The following is a 21,384-nucleotide window of genomic DNA, read 5'->3' on the forward strand; positions in this document are numbered from 1 at the left end:
ACTCAGCCTATGAGCTGAAACATAACACACATAACAACCTTGTAATGTTTTCTAATCAGCTCAACAACTTACACACTAACACTCCCCTTTAAGTTGTGAACTGATTTCACTCCAAGAAGATCTCTCAAGTAAGTGAACTGCTCCCTTGTCAATGCTTTTGTAAAAATATCTGCTATTTGCTCCTTAGTAGGACAGTAAATCAAATCAATTACTCCTTGCTGCAATGCTTCCTTTATGAAGTGGTATCTTCTGTTTATATGCTTGGTCTTCTGATGAAAGATAGGATTCTTAGTGATGGCTATGGCTGATTTATTGTCACAATTCATTGGTGTTGCAACTGTTTGCATTTCACCAAAATCCTCTAGAACGAATCTCAACCAAGTAGCTTGTGCTGTTGCTTCAGAAGCATTGATATACTTTGCTTCGGCTGTGGATAATGCAACACATTGTTGCTTGACTGAAGACCAAGAGAAAATCCCGTTGCCAAAGGTAAAAGCATACCCGGATGTGCTTTTCATATCATCCTCCGAGCCACTCCAATCACTGTCACAGTATCCCATTAAGAGTGTTCCTTCACCTTTCTTGTATTCCAAACCAAAATCAAGAGTTCCTTGAACATATCTCAATACTCTCTTTGCTGTTCCATAGTGCTTGTTAGTGGGACAATGCATAAACCGAGATAATAGACAAGCAGCATACATTATATCAGGTCTAGTTGCTGTGAGATACAACAAACTACCTACAATCTGTCTATACTGAGCTTCATCTGCAGCTCCACTTCCATCTTCTTTTCTCAGTTTATCACTTAGAACCAAAGGAGTACTCACAAATTTGCAATTCTGAAGTCCAAATTTCTTCAATAGAGATAAAGCATAGTTTCTTTGATGAATGAAAATACACTCCTCAGTTTGTATCACTCCCATACGAAGAAAATGGTGTAAAAGACCAAGATATGTCATCTCATACTTATGCATCATCTCAGTTTTGAAAACATCCATTAACTCTTGACAATTTCCAGTATATATAATATCATCAACATAAATGGATACTATGATCAATTCTGTGTCTCCCTTGCACTTGGTATACAGAGTTGCCTCACTGATGCTTTTCTTAAACCCACAAAGCATAAGGTATGAGTCTATTTCACCATACCAGGCCCGCATGTTTTAGACCATACAAAGCTTTATGTAGTTTGTGAACCTTTTCTTCCTCTCCTTGCACAACAAACCCATCTGACTGTTCAACATATACCCCATCTTCTAATACACCATCCAGAAAAGCTGATTTCACATCTAGTTGAAATAACTTCCATTTATTCTTTGCTGCCAGTGCAATTAGAGTTCTAACTATGTCTAACCTTGCAACAGGTGCAAAGGTCTCGTTAAAATCAATTCCGGGCTTTTGTGCATAGCCTTTTGCAACAAGTCTAGCTTTGTTCTTTTCAACTGTCCCATCCAAATTCAACTTTGTTTTATACACCCATTTTACTCCAATCACAGGCTTATTTGAAGGTCTTCTCACCAACTCCCATGTCTAATTTTTCTCAATCATATTCATTTCATCCATCATTGCCTTTTTCCATGCTTCATCCTGTGCAACTTCATCAAAGGACTCAGGTTCAACAATACATAGATGGCATCTCTCATAGATCTCACTCAGGTTCCTATACCTCAGTGGAGTATTATCATACTGAGGTGAGACCAGTGAGCTACTTGATTCACCAATAGCAGTGACTGGAGAATTTCCAGCTTGAATTTGAGACCCATCAAATCCTTCTTGTTCATAAGATCCAGACATCTCATAAATTTTATCAAAATCTGAAAATTCAACTGCAGATAAAGGAATACAAACTTCCTTGACTTTGTGTTTCTCCCAGTCCCATCTACCATTTTCATCAAAAATTACATCTCTGGATAACAAGACCTTTTGAGTTAAAGGATTCAGTACCCTATACCCCTTTTCACAAGTACCATATCCAATGAAAACACCCATGACACTTGTTTCTTCTAATTTGTGCCTTAGATTCCCTGGAATAAGAGAATAACATACTAAACCAAACACTTTTAAGTGTTTAACCCCAGGTTTTCTTCCACTGAATTTCTCAAAAGGTGTAGTGTTCTTCACTGCCTTTGTAGGACTTCTGTTTAGCAGATACACAGATGTGTTTACTGCTTCACACCAGAGATTATATGGAAGTTCTTTCTCATGAATCATGCATTTTTCCATCTCCACAATTGTCCTGTTTTTCCTTTCTGCTACTCTATTTTGCTGTGGAGAGTATGCAGTTGTGAGCTGTCTTTCTATCCCCAAATCTTCACAAAACTTTCCAAAATCATTTGAGTTGAACTCTCCTCCTCTATCCGCTCTCAGTTTCTTTACATGGTATCCACTTTGAAGCTCAACCATGGCTTTAAATTTCTTAAACACATAGAAGGCCTCTGATTTGTTTCTCAAGAAATATACCCAGCACATTCTTGAATAATCATCTATAAAGGTAATAAAGTATCGATTTCCACTTAGACTTGATGTTTTCATGGGACCACACATATCTGAGTGTATTAATTCAAGTGGTTCCCTTGCTCTCCACAATGATTCTTTGGGAAATGGTTCCCTGTGATTCTTCCCCAGTGCACAACTTTGACATACAATTTCACTGGCTTGGATTTCAGGCAGTCCCAAAACCATCCCTTGACTTTGTAATAATTTGAGACTGCTGAAATTGAGGTGACCAAACCTCTTGTGCCATATCCTAACACACTCCTGCACATTTGTCCTCAATGCAAGCTCCTTATTTGTGTTGAGAATTAAATGAAAACATCTATTTCCTTTCTGCTTCACACTGACCACCAAGTTTTGTAAGGATCTATCATCGAACACATCCACTTTATAATCTCCAAATAAAAGAAAGTAACCATGCTCAGTCATCTGTCCCACACTTAGCAAATTTTCTGCAAGACCAGGTACAAGCATAACTTCCTTTATATATCTTCGACCCTTTATTGTTTCAATGATCAGTGTTCCCTTCCCTTCAACTTCAACCAAGACTCCAGTGCCAACTTGGACCTTGGCTTTCACTCCTCTGTCAATATCAACAAGTAAGTCTTCTCTGGATGTCATATGGTTACTACATCCACTATCTATGTACCATTCATCACTTATCTTCTTCACTTCTCCAGAATGATTTGCATAAAACAGATTTCCAGTTTCATCAACCTGATTAGCAAAGTTCACCTTTTGCACAGTCTTGTTCGCATTACAATACCTTGCAATATGCCCAATTTTGTTGCACTTGTGACACTTGACCTTGTTTTTAACCCAACACTCTCCATAATGTCTATCACAGAATTTACACTTATCCCCAGTGTTTTTTGCCTCATTCTCACAGTGAATCCAACCTTATTACTCCAATCACCCTTGGTACTCCATTGTTTCTCTTTTGGCTTAAAATTCTTGTGATATTTGCTACTGTTTGGCTGGCCATTAAACTTATTGGACTTAGGGGTAAATTTCAAACTAGCAAATGCTTTCTCCATACTACTCTCTCCATGTCTATCCAACCTTTGTTCATACCCCTTCAAGATAGCTACAACATCATGTGCATCTATGGTGTCTAAATCCTTAGTATTCTCTATCACAGCTGCAATACTATCATAGGACTTAGGTAAACTGATTAACAATTTCTGAACAATTCTTTGATTACTCAGATTTTCACCATAGCTCTTCATTTGATTAATCAGATCAAACAATTTTGCAATATACACATAAAGAGATTCACTATCATTCATGCGAGTCTATTCAAAATCTCGCTTAAGACCTTGAAGTTTCACATATCTTACTTGCTTATCACCAACGAACTCTTGTTTCAGGATGTCCCACGTAGCCTTCGCACTTTCCTGAGTTGCGATCCTCAGGAAAATTTGATCTGAAACGACACCTTGAATAATACCCAGTGCTCTAGCATCCTTGACCACATTTTCACGCAGCAGCTTCCTCTCCGCCTCTGTGAGTTCCTCCTCCTTCACCGGAGCTCTGTACCCACTCTCCACCATATTCCACAGTTCATACGAGCGAAAGATGGTCTTCATTTTGATTTGCCAGAAATCAAAATTCTCGCCATTGAAGATTGGCGCTCGGAGTTCTCCTCCTCTAGATCCAGCCATGTTAGACACTCGAATCACTGCAATAATCTTTTGCTGTGAATCCGAGCTCACCCCCTCGTAGAAATGACGCCTAGAAGTTTAGATCGAACTAGGCTCTGAGGCCATATTAGAATATAGCAACCCAACTACACAATAGATCTAACAGTATTTGAGATGGATACTCCGAAAGATTTAGAAGATGAATTCGAAAGAAGAACACACACACACAGAGCACAACTATTGAAGTTCTATCATTGTATTTCTTACTGAGCATATGAGCATGAAAAGACACTTAACCGACGTTGGAGAGAGAGAGAGACATAACCTCAATTCAATCTCAACCAACCATAACAACCTATCTTAAGATCAAGACACTTGTCAAATGATAAGCCCTATGAGACTTAATCAACACATTACATTTTTACACAATAACTCAGCCTATGAGCTGAAACATAACACACATAACAACCTTGTAATGTTTTCTAATCTGCTCAACAACTTACACACTAACAAGGCTTCCACCACTTATAATTTGTTACAGTAAAGATTTATTTCTATAATTACAAAATCATTTAAAATATATATGCCCAAGACAAAATCATTTCAAAATCATTTAAAATATATATACACAAGACAAAATCATTTAAAATATATATACCCACGACTTATAATTTGTTACAGTATAGATTTATTTCTAGTCAGTTAATTATGGCATTCCGCGGCTGGGAGAGTTGTGGATGGAGTAGGACTTTGCTTCTGCTCTATCCGCTGCAGAGTTCGATGGGAATTCGAACTGGGCAGTTGTGGAGAAGAGCGGGAATCACAAATTACAAACTTATATATGACACGAGAAAGCCAGGCTTTGGGCTCTAAATACAGCCTCTGCTGTACTAGCATGGCTTCATAGTTCATCTTATTAGATAAAATGTGCAATTGATGCTTGTAGTTCTTCGAGCGTTCGCCCCTTGGTCTCCGGCACTAGCTTCTCAACGAACACAACAGTTAAACCGCAAATGGCCGCAAAGATGAAAAATGTTCCTGAAATCATATGACCGATTACGAGAACGCAGGGGAAGAAATGAAAAAAAGAGATACAAAGAAAAGTAGGGGAGTTGGTTGCTGAGATACCTGATGAGGTCCATTCCATCACAAAGTTGAAGGTGTATGTAACAATCGAACCAGTGCCCGTATTCGCCAGAGTCACCAGGCTTCCGGCAGTGCCCTTGACGTTTATTGGAAATATCTGAAATTGAAATCATCCGTTCTTTGTAACAGAAGTTTATTGCACCGCTGAACTTGCAGTAATAAATTAGTGAAAGCACATGAAGGTCAAGCACACGACGTTAGCTACCTCTGCCATAATAACTAACGGAAGTCCTGCCATGCCTGCTGTGTATGATGCATAATAACCCTGAATGCAGTACGTACCAATATTAAATATCTCAAATGATATACAGAATTAATTCACAAACTATTGTTATTGAAAGCATTTTAGATCCAAGCATGATTTTGTTAGTATTTAAGTGATTTTAGCTGAAATAAATTTATGTTTTACTTGTTTTAATCAGAGACATTGGATTACATTCCAAGTGGATGCTCTAGATTAAGTTAGAGTACGTGATGTTGAGTGACACATGTAACTATCGCATAGGATAGATGATATGAATGGATGAGATTGTTTTCATTCTGTTAGAGGAGAGAGAAGGGCGATATTCCCTCCTTAGTGCAACGGTAATATTCGTTTTGCAATGTAAGAGAGAGAGAGTGAGCCATTCAATGAAATGTGTGTGAGGCTTCCATCATTGTGAAGCTCTCTGAAATTATTCAATCCTTCTTCCAGAAATCTTTCTTAGATCCATTGAATCACAGTACAAAAATCACACAATCTAACATGGCCTCAAAGCCAGGTTGCATCATCTGCAACTGGGCGTGAATATGTGAAGAGCACAGTGAAGAACTCGAACTAATCGTCGAGCTTTGTTGCTGAAGGAAAATTCAGAGAAGAAATCTCAGTGATCTTGAATCGAATATCTCATATGGCTGGGTCAAGTGGTGCTGATCTTCGAGCACCGATATTCAATGGAGACAACTTCAATTTCTGGCAGATTCGGATGAAGACCATATTCTGATCTTATGAACTATGGGATGTTGTCGAGAAGGGTTTCGCTACTCCGGCGAAGAAAGATGAAGAACTCACTGAAGTTGAGAGCAAGTTGGTGAGGGAAAACATAGTCAAAGATGCAAAGGCACTTGGAATCATCCAAGGGGCGGTTTCCGTTCAGATATTTCTGAGAATCACCATCCAAGAGACTGCACACGCAGCTTGGAATGTCCTGAAGCAAGAATTTATGGGAGATAAACAGATAAGAGCTGTAAAACTCCAAGGCTTACGCTGTGATTTTGAATATACTAGAATGGGTGAAAATGAAGCTTTCTTTGCATGTCTAGTTAGGCTATTTGATTTGCTTAGTCAAATGAGGAGTTATGGTGAAGATGTTACACCCCACCCTCAATTTTAAAGGTAATTTTGGGTTTTTATTTAAAAAAATTGTTTTTAGGGCCTTAATAGGTGTGCCTATGAGGCCCAACTTGTTTTTGTGTCCCCCGGTCTCTCACTCTCTCTCTTCTCCCTTACTATCCCTTATCTCTCCCTCTCGACTCCCTACAACTTTCTCCTTCCCTCTTCCCTGAAAACACACACACACACACACACACACACACAGCAACCATCACCACCACACCTGGACTATGATCTCGAAAAGCCTAAGCCAAGGAAGTGCTTCACCGTGGTAGTCACGGTGCTTAATCCCCCGACGAACTTTGGTGACTTTCGAGGATTTTTCGATGTAAGTAAGCTTCGAGACTCCTTTGATCTTCCTTCCTTGTAGTCTACATTACTTGGTTAGTGATTAAAATGGATTTGCTGAAGGTTTTAGTAATAAAAACAACTCGAGGGGCATTTTCCAGAAATCTAGAAATTCTAGGCCGTGGTCATTTGGCCATCTTTCGGGCCCTTTTTCGGCCAACTCCAGCCACCACTTGGTATGAATCTCTGCTCCACATTCCTAACTACATTTTAGCTTTTGAATCACTCAATTTGGTTAAGTCACGAAGAAGTTACGAAGTTTTGAAAATTCCCCAAACCTTCAGCCAAAAAACCCAGTTTTCCGAGACAAGCACCGCCCATTTCGAGGCGTTTTTCAGTCAAACCATGGCGAGTTGGCCAGCATGCAGGGTATCAATCTCTTCATCTTGTCGAGTACTACAACTTTTGAAGTGGTGCCCAGAAACTAGCCAATTATTTGGCCTGAAATTGGGTCAACCTGACCCAAGTCCTTTGAAACCAGCCCAAAACCCACGGGCCTCCAGCCCAACCCGTTACCCTTTTAAGCCCAAGCCCAATTAATTACCCCAGACCCTTTTATCAACCCAATTCCCTAACCCATTAACCTAGAAACCCAAAACCCTTTAAGCTTAAACCCCTTAGCCCATTTACCTAAACCCAACCCAATTTCCTAATTCTAAAACCCAACCCAAAATCCTAAGTGAACTAAGTCCCTTGGGCCGTGTGAAGCATGGGCCCAAGCTCAAAAATCCTAGGGCCCTTAGGCCTAAACCCTCAAACCAATCAGACAGAATATTCCTGGAATATTCTTGGAATATTTCACTGTTAACTTTTCGAAAAATTTAACCGAGACCCTTCTTAGGGTAATTCGACGTCATGAATTCGTTTTCGACGTCCGTTTTTCCAAATTCAATTATTTTAATAGAGTTTTATTAATTGGACCCTTTATGTGCTCATGGGCAATCATTTGTGACGATTTCGTGTTCGCTAGTTGCGTGGCTCGTCGGCGGCTAAGTATCTGTGAATGGACCCTTTCTAAAATGCATATTTTAATAGTAGAAATGCATATATGAAAAACATGATTTACTGAATACATTTTGTGAACGTTTTATGAGAAATTGATTATCATGCTATCCTGAGCTTATTTTGGAATACCATATTTTTTATCAAAACTATGTTCTTTGTAGGATATCTGATGGATGACGATATACTATTTAGAACATGTTTTCACACACTTCTTTATAGTATAAATGATGGATGACTTTATACTATGAAGATGATTTTGAGATATATGTACGTTTTGTGCGTACCTAGTGGTCACTATATGCATGTTTGGCAATTGATACGGATATGCCTGTTTGGCAATTGATACTGATATGCCTGTTTGGCAAATGATATATATGTATGTTTGGAAAATGAAGAGTTCTAATGCTGTTATTGATACTGATACCACTAGTTAGCACATATATACGAGATTTGTATTATGAGATGTTTTATGACATGTTAGGGTTTTCGGAAACCTACTATATATTATGCTATTGAATTTTCATAAAATCTGGGGTTAGTATGTTGATAACTGTTTCTTTTATATGTATATAAACTCTGGTCCACTCATATTTGTTTTGCGCCCCTTTCAGAACTTAGAATCTAGGCGTACAATCCCGGCGTCAAGGCACTTCCACATCGGCATCTTCGAGTCTTCTCGATGTATGACCCATTCTTTTATTCATTCAATTTTATATTATTTCCTTTAGTGTTCTATTTAGTTGTATGCTCTGAACATGGTCCTCATGTGCATAATATTTATAATTAAATTTCTATTATCTTATTCGTATTTTTAATTCTCATGCATTCTAAATGGCTTGCGTCACCTTCAGGTATCGGCTAGCACATGCCTACCCTGGTGTACGGAGAAAATCATGGTCGGGGCGTGTCAGAAGATATTAGCAATCAGAGAGTTGTCCAAAAGTTGCAGATAAGCTTACCTAGATCGTATGATAGTATTGCTTCTGTGATTGAAAATACTAAGGATCTAGACACTGTTGATGTTCAAGATGTTGTTGCTATTCTAAAGGGGTATGAACAAAGAATTGATAGGCATGATGAGATTCACACTGAGAAGGCATTTGTTAGTCTTAATATTGCTCCAAAACAAAATAAGTACAATGAGAATCAAGGGTTTAAACCACAGAAGAATTGGAAGTCAAAGTGGAAGAAATGGGATAATAGACCTGCAAATCAAACTGGAAAAGTTATAGGTACCTCTGAAAGAGCCAAGAATCCTTGTATACACTATGATAAGCTGCATTTTGGTGAATGTTGGTTCAAGGATAAGCCTAGGTGCCATAATTGCCATAAGTTGGGGCATATTGCAAAAGATTGCCATGGGAAGAATGAGAAGGCTAACCAACATGTAAACTTTGTTAATCAAGTCAATGACACTCCTACAATGTTTTATGTCTACAATAATGCCACAGTCAAGAAATGTGAAGACACATGGTATGTAGAGAGTGGATGTAGCAACTATATGACTAGAATAGAGGATTTGTTGGTTGACATTGATAGAACAATGACTGCTAAGGTTGAAATGGGCACTGGTCAGCTTATTGAAGTCATTGGCAAGGGAAATTTGGTAGTTGAAACCAGGAGAATATATATCAAGGAAGTGATGTTAGTTCCAGGTTTAAAAGAAAACTTGCTCAGTGTAGGGTAGATGATGGAACATGGTTACTTTTTGGTGTTTGGTGGTACAACTGCTGCAATATATGATGATAGCTCTATGTTGAACTTGGTAGCCAAAATACCAATGAAAGGAAACATGAGTTTTCCCTTGAAAATTAAACCTGAAATGCAGATTGCTCTAAAAGCTACTGTATGTCAATCTTCTGCAATTTGGCATAGGAGGTTAGGACATTTGAATATGGGCAGTCTGAGGCAACTCAAAGACCAAGATATGGTACTGGGAATGTCTTAGCTTAAGTTAGTAGATGAGATATATGTAAGGTGTGCCTTTAGGAAGCATTGCAGAGATGCATTTCCAAATGAAGTATTATGGAGGGCTTCTCTTCCTTTAAAGCTCATTCACTCAGATATCTATGGGCCTATGCAAATCACTACTAAGGTTGGAAATAGGTATTTTCTTACCTTTATAGATGACTGCACTCGAATGTGTTGGATATATTTCTTGATAAACAAGTTTGAGGTGTTTAACGTATTCAAGAAATTCAAGGCCACATTTGAATTACAAAGTGGTTACAAATTGAAGAATTTGAGAAGCGATAGAGGATGGGAGTATACATCTTGAATTCAAAGAGTTTTGTGAAGAAATGGGCATGGAAAGACAGTTAACGGTGGCCTACACACCACGAAAGAATGGTGTGGCTAAGAATAGAACCATAGTGGAAATGGCAAAGTGTATGATGGTTGAGAAGGGTGTTCCATTTAATTTCTGGGCAGAAGCTGTCAACACACAGTGTACATCTTAAATAGATGTCCCACTAAGTCTTTTGATAAGAAGACCCCCTTTGAAGCATACAATGGGAGGAAGCCAGGAATCAAACACTTAAAGATCTTTGGTTCTATATGATATGCTCACATTCCAAGTCAACTTAGACAGAAACTAGATGGAACCAGTACTAAATGCATTTTCTTGGGATATGGCACATGTGAGAAAAGTTATAGACTTTATGACCTTGTCTCAAATAAGATAATTGTGTCAAGGAATGTGATAGTTGATGAAAATGCTTGCTGGGATTGGAAATCTCAATTTGAGAAGACCATCAGTGTACCCATGCCTGAAATGGGAATGTGTGAACAAAGGGAAGAAGGGAGTTCAAGTGACAAATGTAATGTAAATGATGAGTCAGCATCTAAAACTTGTGAGTAAATTGAAAATGGCTCAAGATTGGTTCCAATGCAGAATAACATAGGTCTTTAAGACTATGATCACACTCATTTGAAGTTCAAAAGCTTGACAAAAGTATATGCAAAATGCAACTTGTGCATTGTTAAGCCTGAGAACTTTGAAGAGGCAGCACAAGATGAGTCATGGCAGAAGGCAATAGAGGCAAAAATTGGCATGATAGAGAAGAACTGCACTTGGGAACTTGTTGATAGACAATTTGATAAACCAGTAGTTGATGTCAAGTGGATCTGCAAAACAAAATTGAACCTATATGGGTCTATACAGAAGAATAAGGCAAGGTTAGTTGTTAAGGGATACTCTAAAAAACATGGGGTCGATTTCAATGAGACATTTGCCCCTGTGGCAAGGCTTGACACTAGTAGGACTCTAATTGGGCTTGCTGCACAGAAAGGATGGAAGCTGTTCCTACTTGATGTGAAATCTGCATTCTTGAATGAGGTTCTTAATGAAGAAGTATATGTAGACTAGCTACTTGGTTTTGTAATTGAAGGCAATGAGGACAAGGTTTACAAGCTCAAGAAGGCCTTGTATGGTTTAAAACAGACATCAAGGGCCTGGTACAAAGAGATTGACTCTTATTTATGTAATTTTGGTTTTCATAGAAGTCCAAGTGAGGCAACTCTTTACATCAAGTAGCACACCACAAGACAAGGCATATGAACAGAAGGTTCCATTTCATCAGAGATGCAGTGTAGAATGGTGAAGTTGACTTGATCTATTGCAGAACTGAGGAACAAGTTGCTGATATATTTACAAAAGCATTGGCAAGGGATTGATTTGAGTACTTGAGGAAAGCTTTGGGAGTGATTTCAGCTAAACACTTAGAAGGGAGTGTTAGTATTTAAGTGATTTTAGCTTAAATAAATTTATGTTTTACTTGTTTTAATCAGAGACCTTGGATTACATTCCAAATGGATGCTCTAGATTAAGTTAGAGTAAGTGGTGTTGAGTGACACATGTAGCTATCTCATAGGATAGATGACATGAATGGCTGAGATTGTTTTCATTCTGTTATAGGAGAGAGAAGGGCGATATTCCCTCCTCAATGCAACGGTAATATTCATTTTGCAATGTAAGAGAAAGAGTGAGCAATTCAATGAAATGTGTGTGAGGCTTCCATCACTGTGAAGCTCTTTGAAATTATTCAATCCTTCTTCCAGAAATCTTTCTTAGATCCATTGAATCACAGTACAAAAATCACACAATCTAAAATATTTTTGTTCGTTAAAGAACAATGAAAAACGGGAAAATGCGACCAGCAGCCCCGGAAAAGAAAACGAATACTTGCCTATGGATTATTTGTACTTACCAACATGCCAATAAACATAAAAATGGGAGTGAGCTCCTTCCACCGGCCAAGGTTCTGCCATATCGAAAAGATTTACTTCAAAGTCTATGACAATTTGCATGCGTATGAAGCAACAACACAAGCTAGTGAGAGGTATCGAAATTTGTTTCGGTAGGAACCTGAAATAAAAAAGTCAAGCCCACAAGAAAGGCACCCAAGCACATCCCTGCAGAAGAAACCTACACACGTTTGGTGGCTTCACGGTGAGTTACTGGTATTCATTATAAAAAAGTATTATTCTTTTTCCATTCTGAATGTCTTACCAACAGAAGTGGTCGTCTTCCATATTTATCTGCTAAGAGAACACTCAATATTGTTCCAGGTATCTGTGAAACAAGAAAGAAACATCAAATGGAACTCTATTAATTCACATGTAGAGTAGTAGTTTTCAAATTCATTTTACCCCAATAATAGCCAACGATATAGTCCCAATGGTACTTGAGAAATCTGCCAGAAAGTGATACAGTCCCATTATATGGCATTTGTTCAAATATAGAACTTCCATAATAAAAATCTTTCAATTTACCGGCATCTACAAAGATAGAACTTCCGTAAGAAGAGACCGCATTAGGCCCCCCAAGTTGCTGCAGAAACATCAGCCCCACTCCAACCTAAACAAATTCAAATAAACGTAGAAAGGTCAGACACATCATGAAAAACAAAGGTTAAACAGCAAATGATTTTTTCAGTCGTATTTCTTGCAAGACAGCTTACAATGATTAAGTGAGCGTATCTCCACTGGAACAAGTCTAGCATTCTTTCTGAGTGCCGCTGAAAGATTTCGGTATAATCCTGGCAAATATGAGAATGTCTTATTGTTTTTATGTGCTAAGAGAATATTCTTTAACTCCAAATCCTCCAGTTGAGGACACCACACAGATAATATTTCACGATGGCTTGAAGCCGGAACTTGGAAGGTTACCATGATTTCAGCTGCTTCTTGAGATATATTAGCATTTTTTCCTCTAAGACGCTGCAGCACAGCTTCAAACTCTTTTTGTTTACCAATTTTTGCCTGCAAACAAGTGTACCATCAATGATTTGAGCATTCTAAAGGAAATTGTTTCGCTGCTGAATTTTATTTAGGAGTAAAAGATTTATATACTCGTGTGTACTGTTGGAAGAATAAGGTCAAGCAATTTAAAGAGTCTTCATCTTCATTTAACATTGTATAGAAATTATTGAATTGCACTCACCAGCCACCTTGGAGACTCTGGAATGAAAAATAAACCTATAATATGCAGTAGAGATGGAATAGCACCTAGAGTAATAAAATCAATTAGTATTAAGTGATTGATTCAAATTAAAGATGATGCAAGAATCAAATTAATATAGGGCAGGAATAAAAGATAATTTACCGATTAGAGCAATGGTACGCCAGTTTAGGGCATTTCCAACGAAATACATAAGTGCAAAGCCACAGCTACTCATCAACTGTGCACTTAATAGATTTAGACTAACAGTTAGAGAAGGGGGAAGTAATAACTAGGAAGCACAATAAATTATAAGTTGGCAATGGATCTCATATGCACGATGAACTAAATATGTCATACCTGATTTGCTGAAGTAAACCTCCCCCTAAAATCCTTTGGTGTTATTTCTGCTATGTATATAGGTCCCTGTTTATGAGAAAGAATTTAATCATTATACAAGTGTTCTATGGATAAGTTACAAACTAATATGAATTTTGAAGAAGAGAGAAGCAGAGTTTGTTTGCAATTTTCAATTTGCAATTACCACGTAGATAATTAACGCACTGCCAATTCCCAATAACAGTCGTCCAAAATCCAGCAACCAAATATTCTACAATCAAGCATTGAACTGAGCTCAAAATTGAATGTTGAAATTTCCAGAAAAAATTGCTATAAAATGTTACCGCACTTATTTCCAATGCACTATACTTTAGACTTCTTAATTGCATTGATCATATATATATATATATGTATACTGAAATTTCAGAGAAGAAACCTTGGCAAATGCTATACTGAGCCACCCTGCAATACTGATAATTTCAGATAACCACATTGTCTGTTTCGAGATATCAACATAAAAAGAACGAAAAGGTGTTAAATAATATAATTTAAACATCCGCCCTAGGTCGATACACAATGGGTAACACGAAAACTTACACGTATACGACCAATGAGATCTGTTATCCTCCCATTTACCAATCCGCCAACCACTCCTCCGATTGTCAGCATTGCACCAAAAACTGAGTACTGCAGAATAAGAAGAAAATTTAAATGCATAGAACTGAAAAAGAGACTATAACTTACTTGATATATAAACAAAGGGAGGCAAACATCCAATTGCATTCACATTGGCTTAAGATAAGAAGTAAATATGTAATTGATTTGTGTATATTTAGCTCCCTATTTTGTACTTGGTTGTAGGATAGATTCCTTGCTAGATAGGAAAACCTGTTGTACAAAAGCTCTCGTTGATTAATCAGAGAATTCACTTTTGCTGTTTAATAATTTTTCTGCCTTATTTTACATGGTAGCTCTGCAGCTTCCTTTTACCGCCACCGCAAATTTAGGCAGTGTGTTTCCTTTTCCATTCCGTAGACCTTCCCCACGGTTAACGAACAAGGATCTTCAGATGAAGGATGGTTGAAACGAAAACAGATGCTTCCAATCCATATTTCATCCACCATTCGGTGCACAATATTTGCAACATCCCGGGAGTCGCCATATTTCATCCACCATTCGGTGCACAATATTTGTAACATCCCGGGCTCGACTCCACCGTAGTATAATATTGTCCACTTTGGGTATCGACCATGCCCTCATGGTTTTGTTTCTGGGAACTCATACAAGAACTTCCCAGTGGGTCACCCATCATGGGATTGCTCTCGCACAAACTCGCTTCACTTCAGAGTTCTGATGGAACCTGAAGCCAGTGAGCTCCCAAAAAGGCCTCGTGCTAGGTAGAGATGAGAATATACATATAAGGCTTACATGATCCGCTCTCCTGGGCGATGTGGGATGTCCCAAAAGTCCTCATCCTAGGTAGAGATGGGAATATACATATAAGGCTTACAGGATCCGCTCCCCTGGGCGATGTGGGATGTTACAATCCATCCCCCTAGGGGCCCGACGTCCTCTTCGGCACACTTCCGGCTAAGGATTAGCTCTAATACCAAATTGTCACATCTCGGCCCGAGCCCCCACCACATCCCAGGCGCGACTCTACCATAGCACGATATTGTCCGCTTTGGGCCCCGACCATGCCCTCATGATTTTGTTTCTGGGAACTCACACGAGAACTTCCCAATGGGTCATCCATCATGGGATTGCTCTCGCGCGAACTCGCTTAACTTCGAAGTTCCTACGGAATCTGAAACCAGTGAGCTCCCAAAAGGCCTCGTGCTAGGTAGAGATGAGAATATACATATAAGCCTTACAGGATCCGCTCCCCTAGGCGATGTGGGATGTTACAATATTGAGTTGTGGCATTGGTGCTTGGGTTACGTTCTTTTTGAAGTCCAATAATATGTCTCTATATTTTCAAAGCTAAGTAGTTTTACCCTTTTAGTTCAATTTCAACTAACAACTAGCCAATTAGTACTAGTGATATTTTTTTAATTTCAGGTTCAATTCACATGAATGGCAATGAAGTATTTGTGTTGAGTTCAATATCTAGTTTGTAGCTATCCATTGTGTGGTCTAACCAAACCCCCTTCCCTTAGTAGAAATCCTCCTCTTTCTTAGAGCGGAATATGGTTGTATATGGGACGGATCTGTGTCACCATTAGATCGATACACTTTTAATGCTTGAGAAGTAACCTTATTAGTTCAATTTATTTTATTTCTTATGTAAATATGCGTTAAAAACAAAATTCTAAAAACCTTTGATTTTGATTTAATATTCCCTCTCCCTATCTCCTTTATTATTTTTCATTAATTCTCTCTTTGGACACCTATTTTGTAATGTGTCTATATTTAAATACATCATTTCTAGATCGTAGTTGCAAAAAATTAGACAAATCCAAAACTATTAAGACAATCATTTGTAGTGAAGAAAATGGATTAATACAACGTTAAAAAGAAACACTAAATTTAATTCAACAGTCATATGTTTTAGATTTGCGTAATTTTTAGTAGACATGATCATTGAGGTAAGACATAAAAGATCGACGGTTAGATAATTGAATACATTTTGGAGTGGGTTGCACAAAAATGTAAAATGTGTGTCAAAATCATGTGTCCGCGAACTCTAACTTTATATGTCACATCCCGGCCCGAGCCCCTACCACATCCCGGGCTCGACTCTATCGTAGCACGATATTGTCCGTTTTGGGCCCCGACGACACTCTCACAGTTTTGTTTCTGGGAACTCACACGAGAACTTCCTAGTGGGTCACCCATCTTAGGAATGCTCTCGCTCGAACGCGCTTAACTTCAGAGTTCCGATAAAATCCAAAGCCAGTGAGCTCCCAAAAAGCCTCGTGCTAGGTAGAGATGAAAATATACATATAAGGCTTACATGATCCATTCCCCTAGACAATGTGGGATGTTACAATCCACCCCCTAAGGGGCCTGACGTCCTCGTCGGCACACTTCCGGCTAGGGATTGGCTCTGATACCAAATTGTCACATCCCGGCCTAGGCCCCAACCATATCCCAGGCTCGACTCCACCGTAGCATGATATTGTTCGCTTTGGGCCCCGACCACGCCCTCACGGTTTTTTTTCTGGGAACTCACACCATTTCCTAGTGGGTCATCCATCCTGAGAATGATTTCGCCCGAACTCGCTTAACTTCGGAGTTCCGATGGAACCCGAAGCCAGTGAGCTCCCAAAAGGCCTCGTGCTAGGTAGATATGAGAATATACATATAAGGCTTATATGATCCATTCCTCTGGGCGATGTGGGATGTTACATTATATATGTTAGATGAAGCACACACACTACGCATGTGTAAATAAACTTAATACAAGTCTAATTTTTTTAGCCAATAGTAGGAATAGTCCAGTTTATTAAAATAAGTCAAATTCCTTAAATTTAGATATTTTATTATTAATAATAATCTCTTCAATGATTAAATTTAGGGAACTTTAATGAAAAGGGCTTCTCAAAACTTTTAATTAACCAAAAATCATCTACTAACTTTATTTAATAAAAAGGGCTTAAAGTTTAATAAAAATGATTCAAATTTTAATGAAAATGACAAAAGTTTTACATAACAATAAAAAAAAACAAAAACATAAAAAAAACATATACTGACGCGCAGTCGCTCACGTCACATCACACACACACTCTTCCTCATTTAGCCATTCAACCTCTTTCTCTCTCTTCCTTTTTCATATATTCCCATCCATTTTTTTCTCTCATTTTACCTCACCCATCCACATCAACTTTTTCTCTTTTTTTTTCACCTCATTGCATAAACATTTTATTTTTATTTTATTATTTGTTTATTTGACTATTCTTTCAATTGTTTTAGAACAAACTAAGTAATAATATTACAAAATAATAAATAAAGAAAAATTTCATTATTAAGTTTTATGAACATTAATACTGTGACTATTTCTTAAACAGAACATTGACTACTTCTTAAACTGAACACTATTTCTTAAATTGAACATTTATTACCTCTTAAACTGAACACTATTTTTAAACTAAACATTGACTACTTCTTAAACTGAACAATATTTCTTAAACTAAACACTAACTATATCTTAAACGAAACACTAATACTATCATTACTTCTTGAACTAAACATTGACTATTTCGTAAACTGAACAATGACTATTTCTTAAAATAAACGCTAGTACTATTACTATTTCGTAAACTAAACACTGACTATTTCTTAAACCGAACATTAGTATTATCACTATTTCGTAAGCTAGTACTATCACTATTTTCGTAAACTAAGCACTGACTATTTTTTAAGCCAAACATTAGTATTATCACTATTTCGTAAGCTAGTACTGTCACTATTTCGTAAACTAAGCACTGCCTATTTCTTAAACAAAAAACTAACTATTTCGTAAACTAAGCACTGACTATTTCTTAAACAAACAACTAACTATTTTGTAAATTAAACACTGACTATTTTCTTAAAATCGAACACTAGCACTACCACTATTTTTTAAACTATTTCCTTACAAATTACTGTCATGCATTGATGTCAGCAATATATTTTTTTTATCTCAAAATTCTCTCTCTTTTTAAATTTTTTTGGAGTTTGTTGATGTCAGTTTGAAAGGATTTGGTTGGCTCTATCCTCACAATCTCTTCCTTACACTCCCTCTCTCTCTCTGAACCTTTTCCTTTCCAATGAAATATTTAAAAAGTAATTTGGGTGCTGCTTTTGCACTGTTGATTTTCTGTTGAAAATTACTACTTTTCTTTTCTTTCTTTCTGTACGTAAACAGATTTCTCTCTCTCCCTCTCTAAAAGAATAAAAGCCATTGAAGCTTCACTCTCACGTTTTCCTTCCCAATGAAATGTTTTAAAAATAATTTATTTCATCCATCCATTCCATCTCATCATTTTAAAAATAATTTATTTCATCCATCCATTCCATATCATCATTCATGGTACTACTCCCACTACTTATTTTGCACTGCACGTTAGTCTTCTTATCAGTTATATTTGCTCACAGTCACAACAAAGGCTTGATTTAATAATTGAATTGGTTGGCGCGTGCTTACACGCGGTTGGGTTGGATTTTTTTTTTCTTGTCCTTATCATTAAATAAAGTTGTATATGGTTTTTGGTTAAAACTCAAAATTTTGAAGCCCTTTTAGTTAGTTTTCCTTTAAATTTATTATAAAAATCAAATTTCTTCCTAATTATCTCTTTGATTATTATTTTATATTTATTGTTTTGTTATTTCTTGTTCTACCTACTGCTTTAAACCTCATTTATTAATTTTTAATAATCAACCTATATCACAGGTTAATTATATTTATCTACTTATATGACAAATTCTTTTTTTATAATCAACCTGTCACAGATTAATATGTCTTGTTTGTAGGTATATTATGTTTTTTCTACCTTTTAGTTAGGTTTCATATATTATTTATAGGTATAGTATACATTCATATTTTTGTTACTTGAGTTAGGGTAGAATGTTTGCAGATAAATTTATGTTAGTATATTAGTTTTTCTGTTATAAGATATTAGAAGATTTTGATTGATTTTTAATATTTTTAGAAAATATAAAAAGAGCATAAAAGAAATAAAAACATGTAATTAAATAACTGGACTCACTCCTAAAACCATCTATATTTTTGGACCTAGATCTAAAAGTCTCAAAATAAAAAAAATAAAAATAAACTATAATTGGGAATTTTAACGAAAAGCTCTTGGTACTGTTCACTTTAACGAAAAACCACAATTTTACACTAAAAAGTCAATCATGGTACTATTCACTTGATCATTTATATTTTGTCTTTATTATTAAAACTCAAAGTTTTCAAGCCATTTTCATTAGTTTTTTATTTTATTTTATTTATTTTATTATTTTATTTTTTATTAGAGATGCTATGGACGACATTCGTGTGAGATTTGAAGGGAAAAAAAAAAAAAATTTAGTTTGTGTGAAATTACATTATTACTCATGATTTTACTTTGTGAATTGTTCCAGAACAATCGACTACAAGATGTTATTTTTTCTTAGGGTCTTTGATTTCTTGGAGATAAAAAAGACAAAAGACAATTTCTTATCTCCAGCGCAAGACGAATAAAGAACCATGACCGAAGCTTCTGGAGAGTTGTTATGACTTCGATATATATTGAGGGATTTGCAATTATGGCATTCAAAGCTGGCACTATACGTTATGATCTCTTCATATTGCTGCAAATTAATCCAGTATACCATGAACGAACAAAGCATGTAGGGGGACATATTGTCATTTCAACGAAATTCAAGATGGTTTTGGTCGTCACAAAACATGTTTCTTCTTCTTACCAACTAGAAGATGTGTTTACAAGGGAGTTCTAGACATCCACTCTCCAACTTGAGGAGAGTGTTGAGAAGTCAATGCTATCCCGGATATCATGGCTTAGATTAAGAAACAAATATGCAACTGATTTGTATATGTTTGGCTTCTTATTTTGTACCTTGATTGTAGGATTGATTCCTTGCTAGATAGGAATTTAATATGGAATACCTTGAGAGTAGTCTTAGAGAACTTACTTCTGCGAGAGTAATGTCCAACTCTTCTATAATTCCAGATTCAGCAGCGGATGAATATCCTAACTGCAACAAAAAATCTGTCACACGATTCTAATTCCTAATTGTATTTAAGGAATATTTAATGATTATTCAAGACCATAAACAATTTGATGCAGCAAAGTGAAAAGAACAGGATAAATAATTTGTTGAATAAGGTGGTAAGTCACTTACAGCACACCCAAAAGAAAGGGAACCCCAGAGGGCCACCAGAGTGCTGAGAACAACAACAGCGGTGACCGGTAAGGACCCAACATCCGGCGTTGCATCGCTGTAATCATTGCCAGCTCCTTCTTCATGTACCAAGTTCTCTGAAACTGTTAGCAGTCCTTCTTCCATGGTTTCTCTAGGATCCATAAATAAATCTTAAATTATTGGAAGACGAAGATAATATCTCTCAACTAAGACTTGGAGCGATCTAGCTTTGGTAGTCGCCCATTCATACGTATAAACACCGGTTCAAGTGGTTCACTCTTAATTGAGCTACGTCCACTTCGTATATATGTACTTAATTAGTTTGGATTTATGTACAGTAATAAACGTGGGGGAGCGTTTAGAAGGATTTATAGTATCATGACATTATTCCAGAGAGTTCCTGTGTTGGAGTAGTTGGTTGTTTGCTCCCTCTCAATTATTTGTAGGCCCTTTGAACTATATTGGTCATACGGCCTCATGATATCCACTTAATTGCCGTATAGTCGGCTCTAGTAAGATCGTTCTCCACATAGATTGAATGAATAATTTATGGTAAATCAAATCTTAATTAATTATTTAAACTAAATTTGATAAAATGTTGACTTTGTGATTTAAAATAATAAAAACTAATTTAATAGAAAATAATTAAATAAAGTGACAAAATAAAATAAACTAAAAGAAAATAGTTTTTGAAAATTAATTTGAGCACTAGGATTCCGCCGTTACCTTAACAATCTTACGTAGTT

The 21,384-nt window shown here is 36.9% G+C and overlaps 1 protein-coding gene across 2 annotated transcripts; it reads right to left on the minus strand.

Annotated features, from left to right (window-relative positions):
- Positions 1-4,740: 4,740 nt before the first annotated feature.
- On the minus strand, positions 4,741-21,068 carry LOC103451345 (sugar transporter ERD6-like 17). Of its 2 annotated transcripts, XM_029090052.2 has the most exons (18): positions 20,618-21,068; positions 20,408-20,470; positions 14,387-14,476; positions 14,226-14,285; positions 13,995-14,060; positions 13,811-13,876; positions 13,616-13,691; positions 13,454-13,518; positions 13,180-13,272; positions 12,972-13,049; positions 12,784-12,868; positions 12,661-12,704; positions 12,521-12,583; positions 12,377-12,436; positions 12,219-12,272; positions 5,491-5,550; positions 5,268-5,382; positions 4,741-5,177 (listed from the first exon to the last, which is right to left on the minus strand). In XM_029090052.2, the coding sequence occupies exons 1-18, from the start codon at positions 20,798-20,800 to the stop codon at positions 5,056-5,058; spliced, it is 1,443 nt and encodes a 480-aa protein (XP_028945885.1). In that variant the 5' UTR covers positions 20,801-21,068; the 3' UTR covers positions 4,741-5,055. The 2 variants fall into 2 exon arrangements, with proteins under 2 accessions (XP_028945885.1, XP_028945886.1); XM_029090053.2 differs by lacking the exon at positions 14,226-14,285.
- Between the last annotated feature and the right edge of the window lie 316 nt (positions 21,069-21,384).

The sequence above is a fragment of the Malus domestica genome, chromosome 12, assembly GCF_042453785.1.
Source record: "Malus domestica chromosome 12, GDT2T_hap1".
Taxonomy (NCBI): domain Eukaryota; kingdom Viridiplantae; phylum Streptophyta; class Magnoliopsida; order Rosales; family Rosaceae; genus Malus; species Malus domestica.

Coding starts and splice junctions, on each gene's coding strand:
- LOC103451345 (XM_029090052.2), bottom strand. CDS start 20,800: ATGGATCCTAGAGAAACCATGGAAGAAGGACTGCTAACAGTTTCAGAG. Junction 14,286..14,386: donor ATCTCATTGGTCGTATACGT/GTAAGTTTTCGT, acceptor ATCTCGAAACAG/ACAATGTGGTTATCTGAAAT. Junction 12,869..12,971: donor GATACGCTCACTTAATCATT/GTAAGCTGTCTT, acceptor GAATTTGTTTAG/GTTGGAGTGGGGCTGATGTT.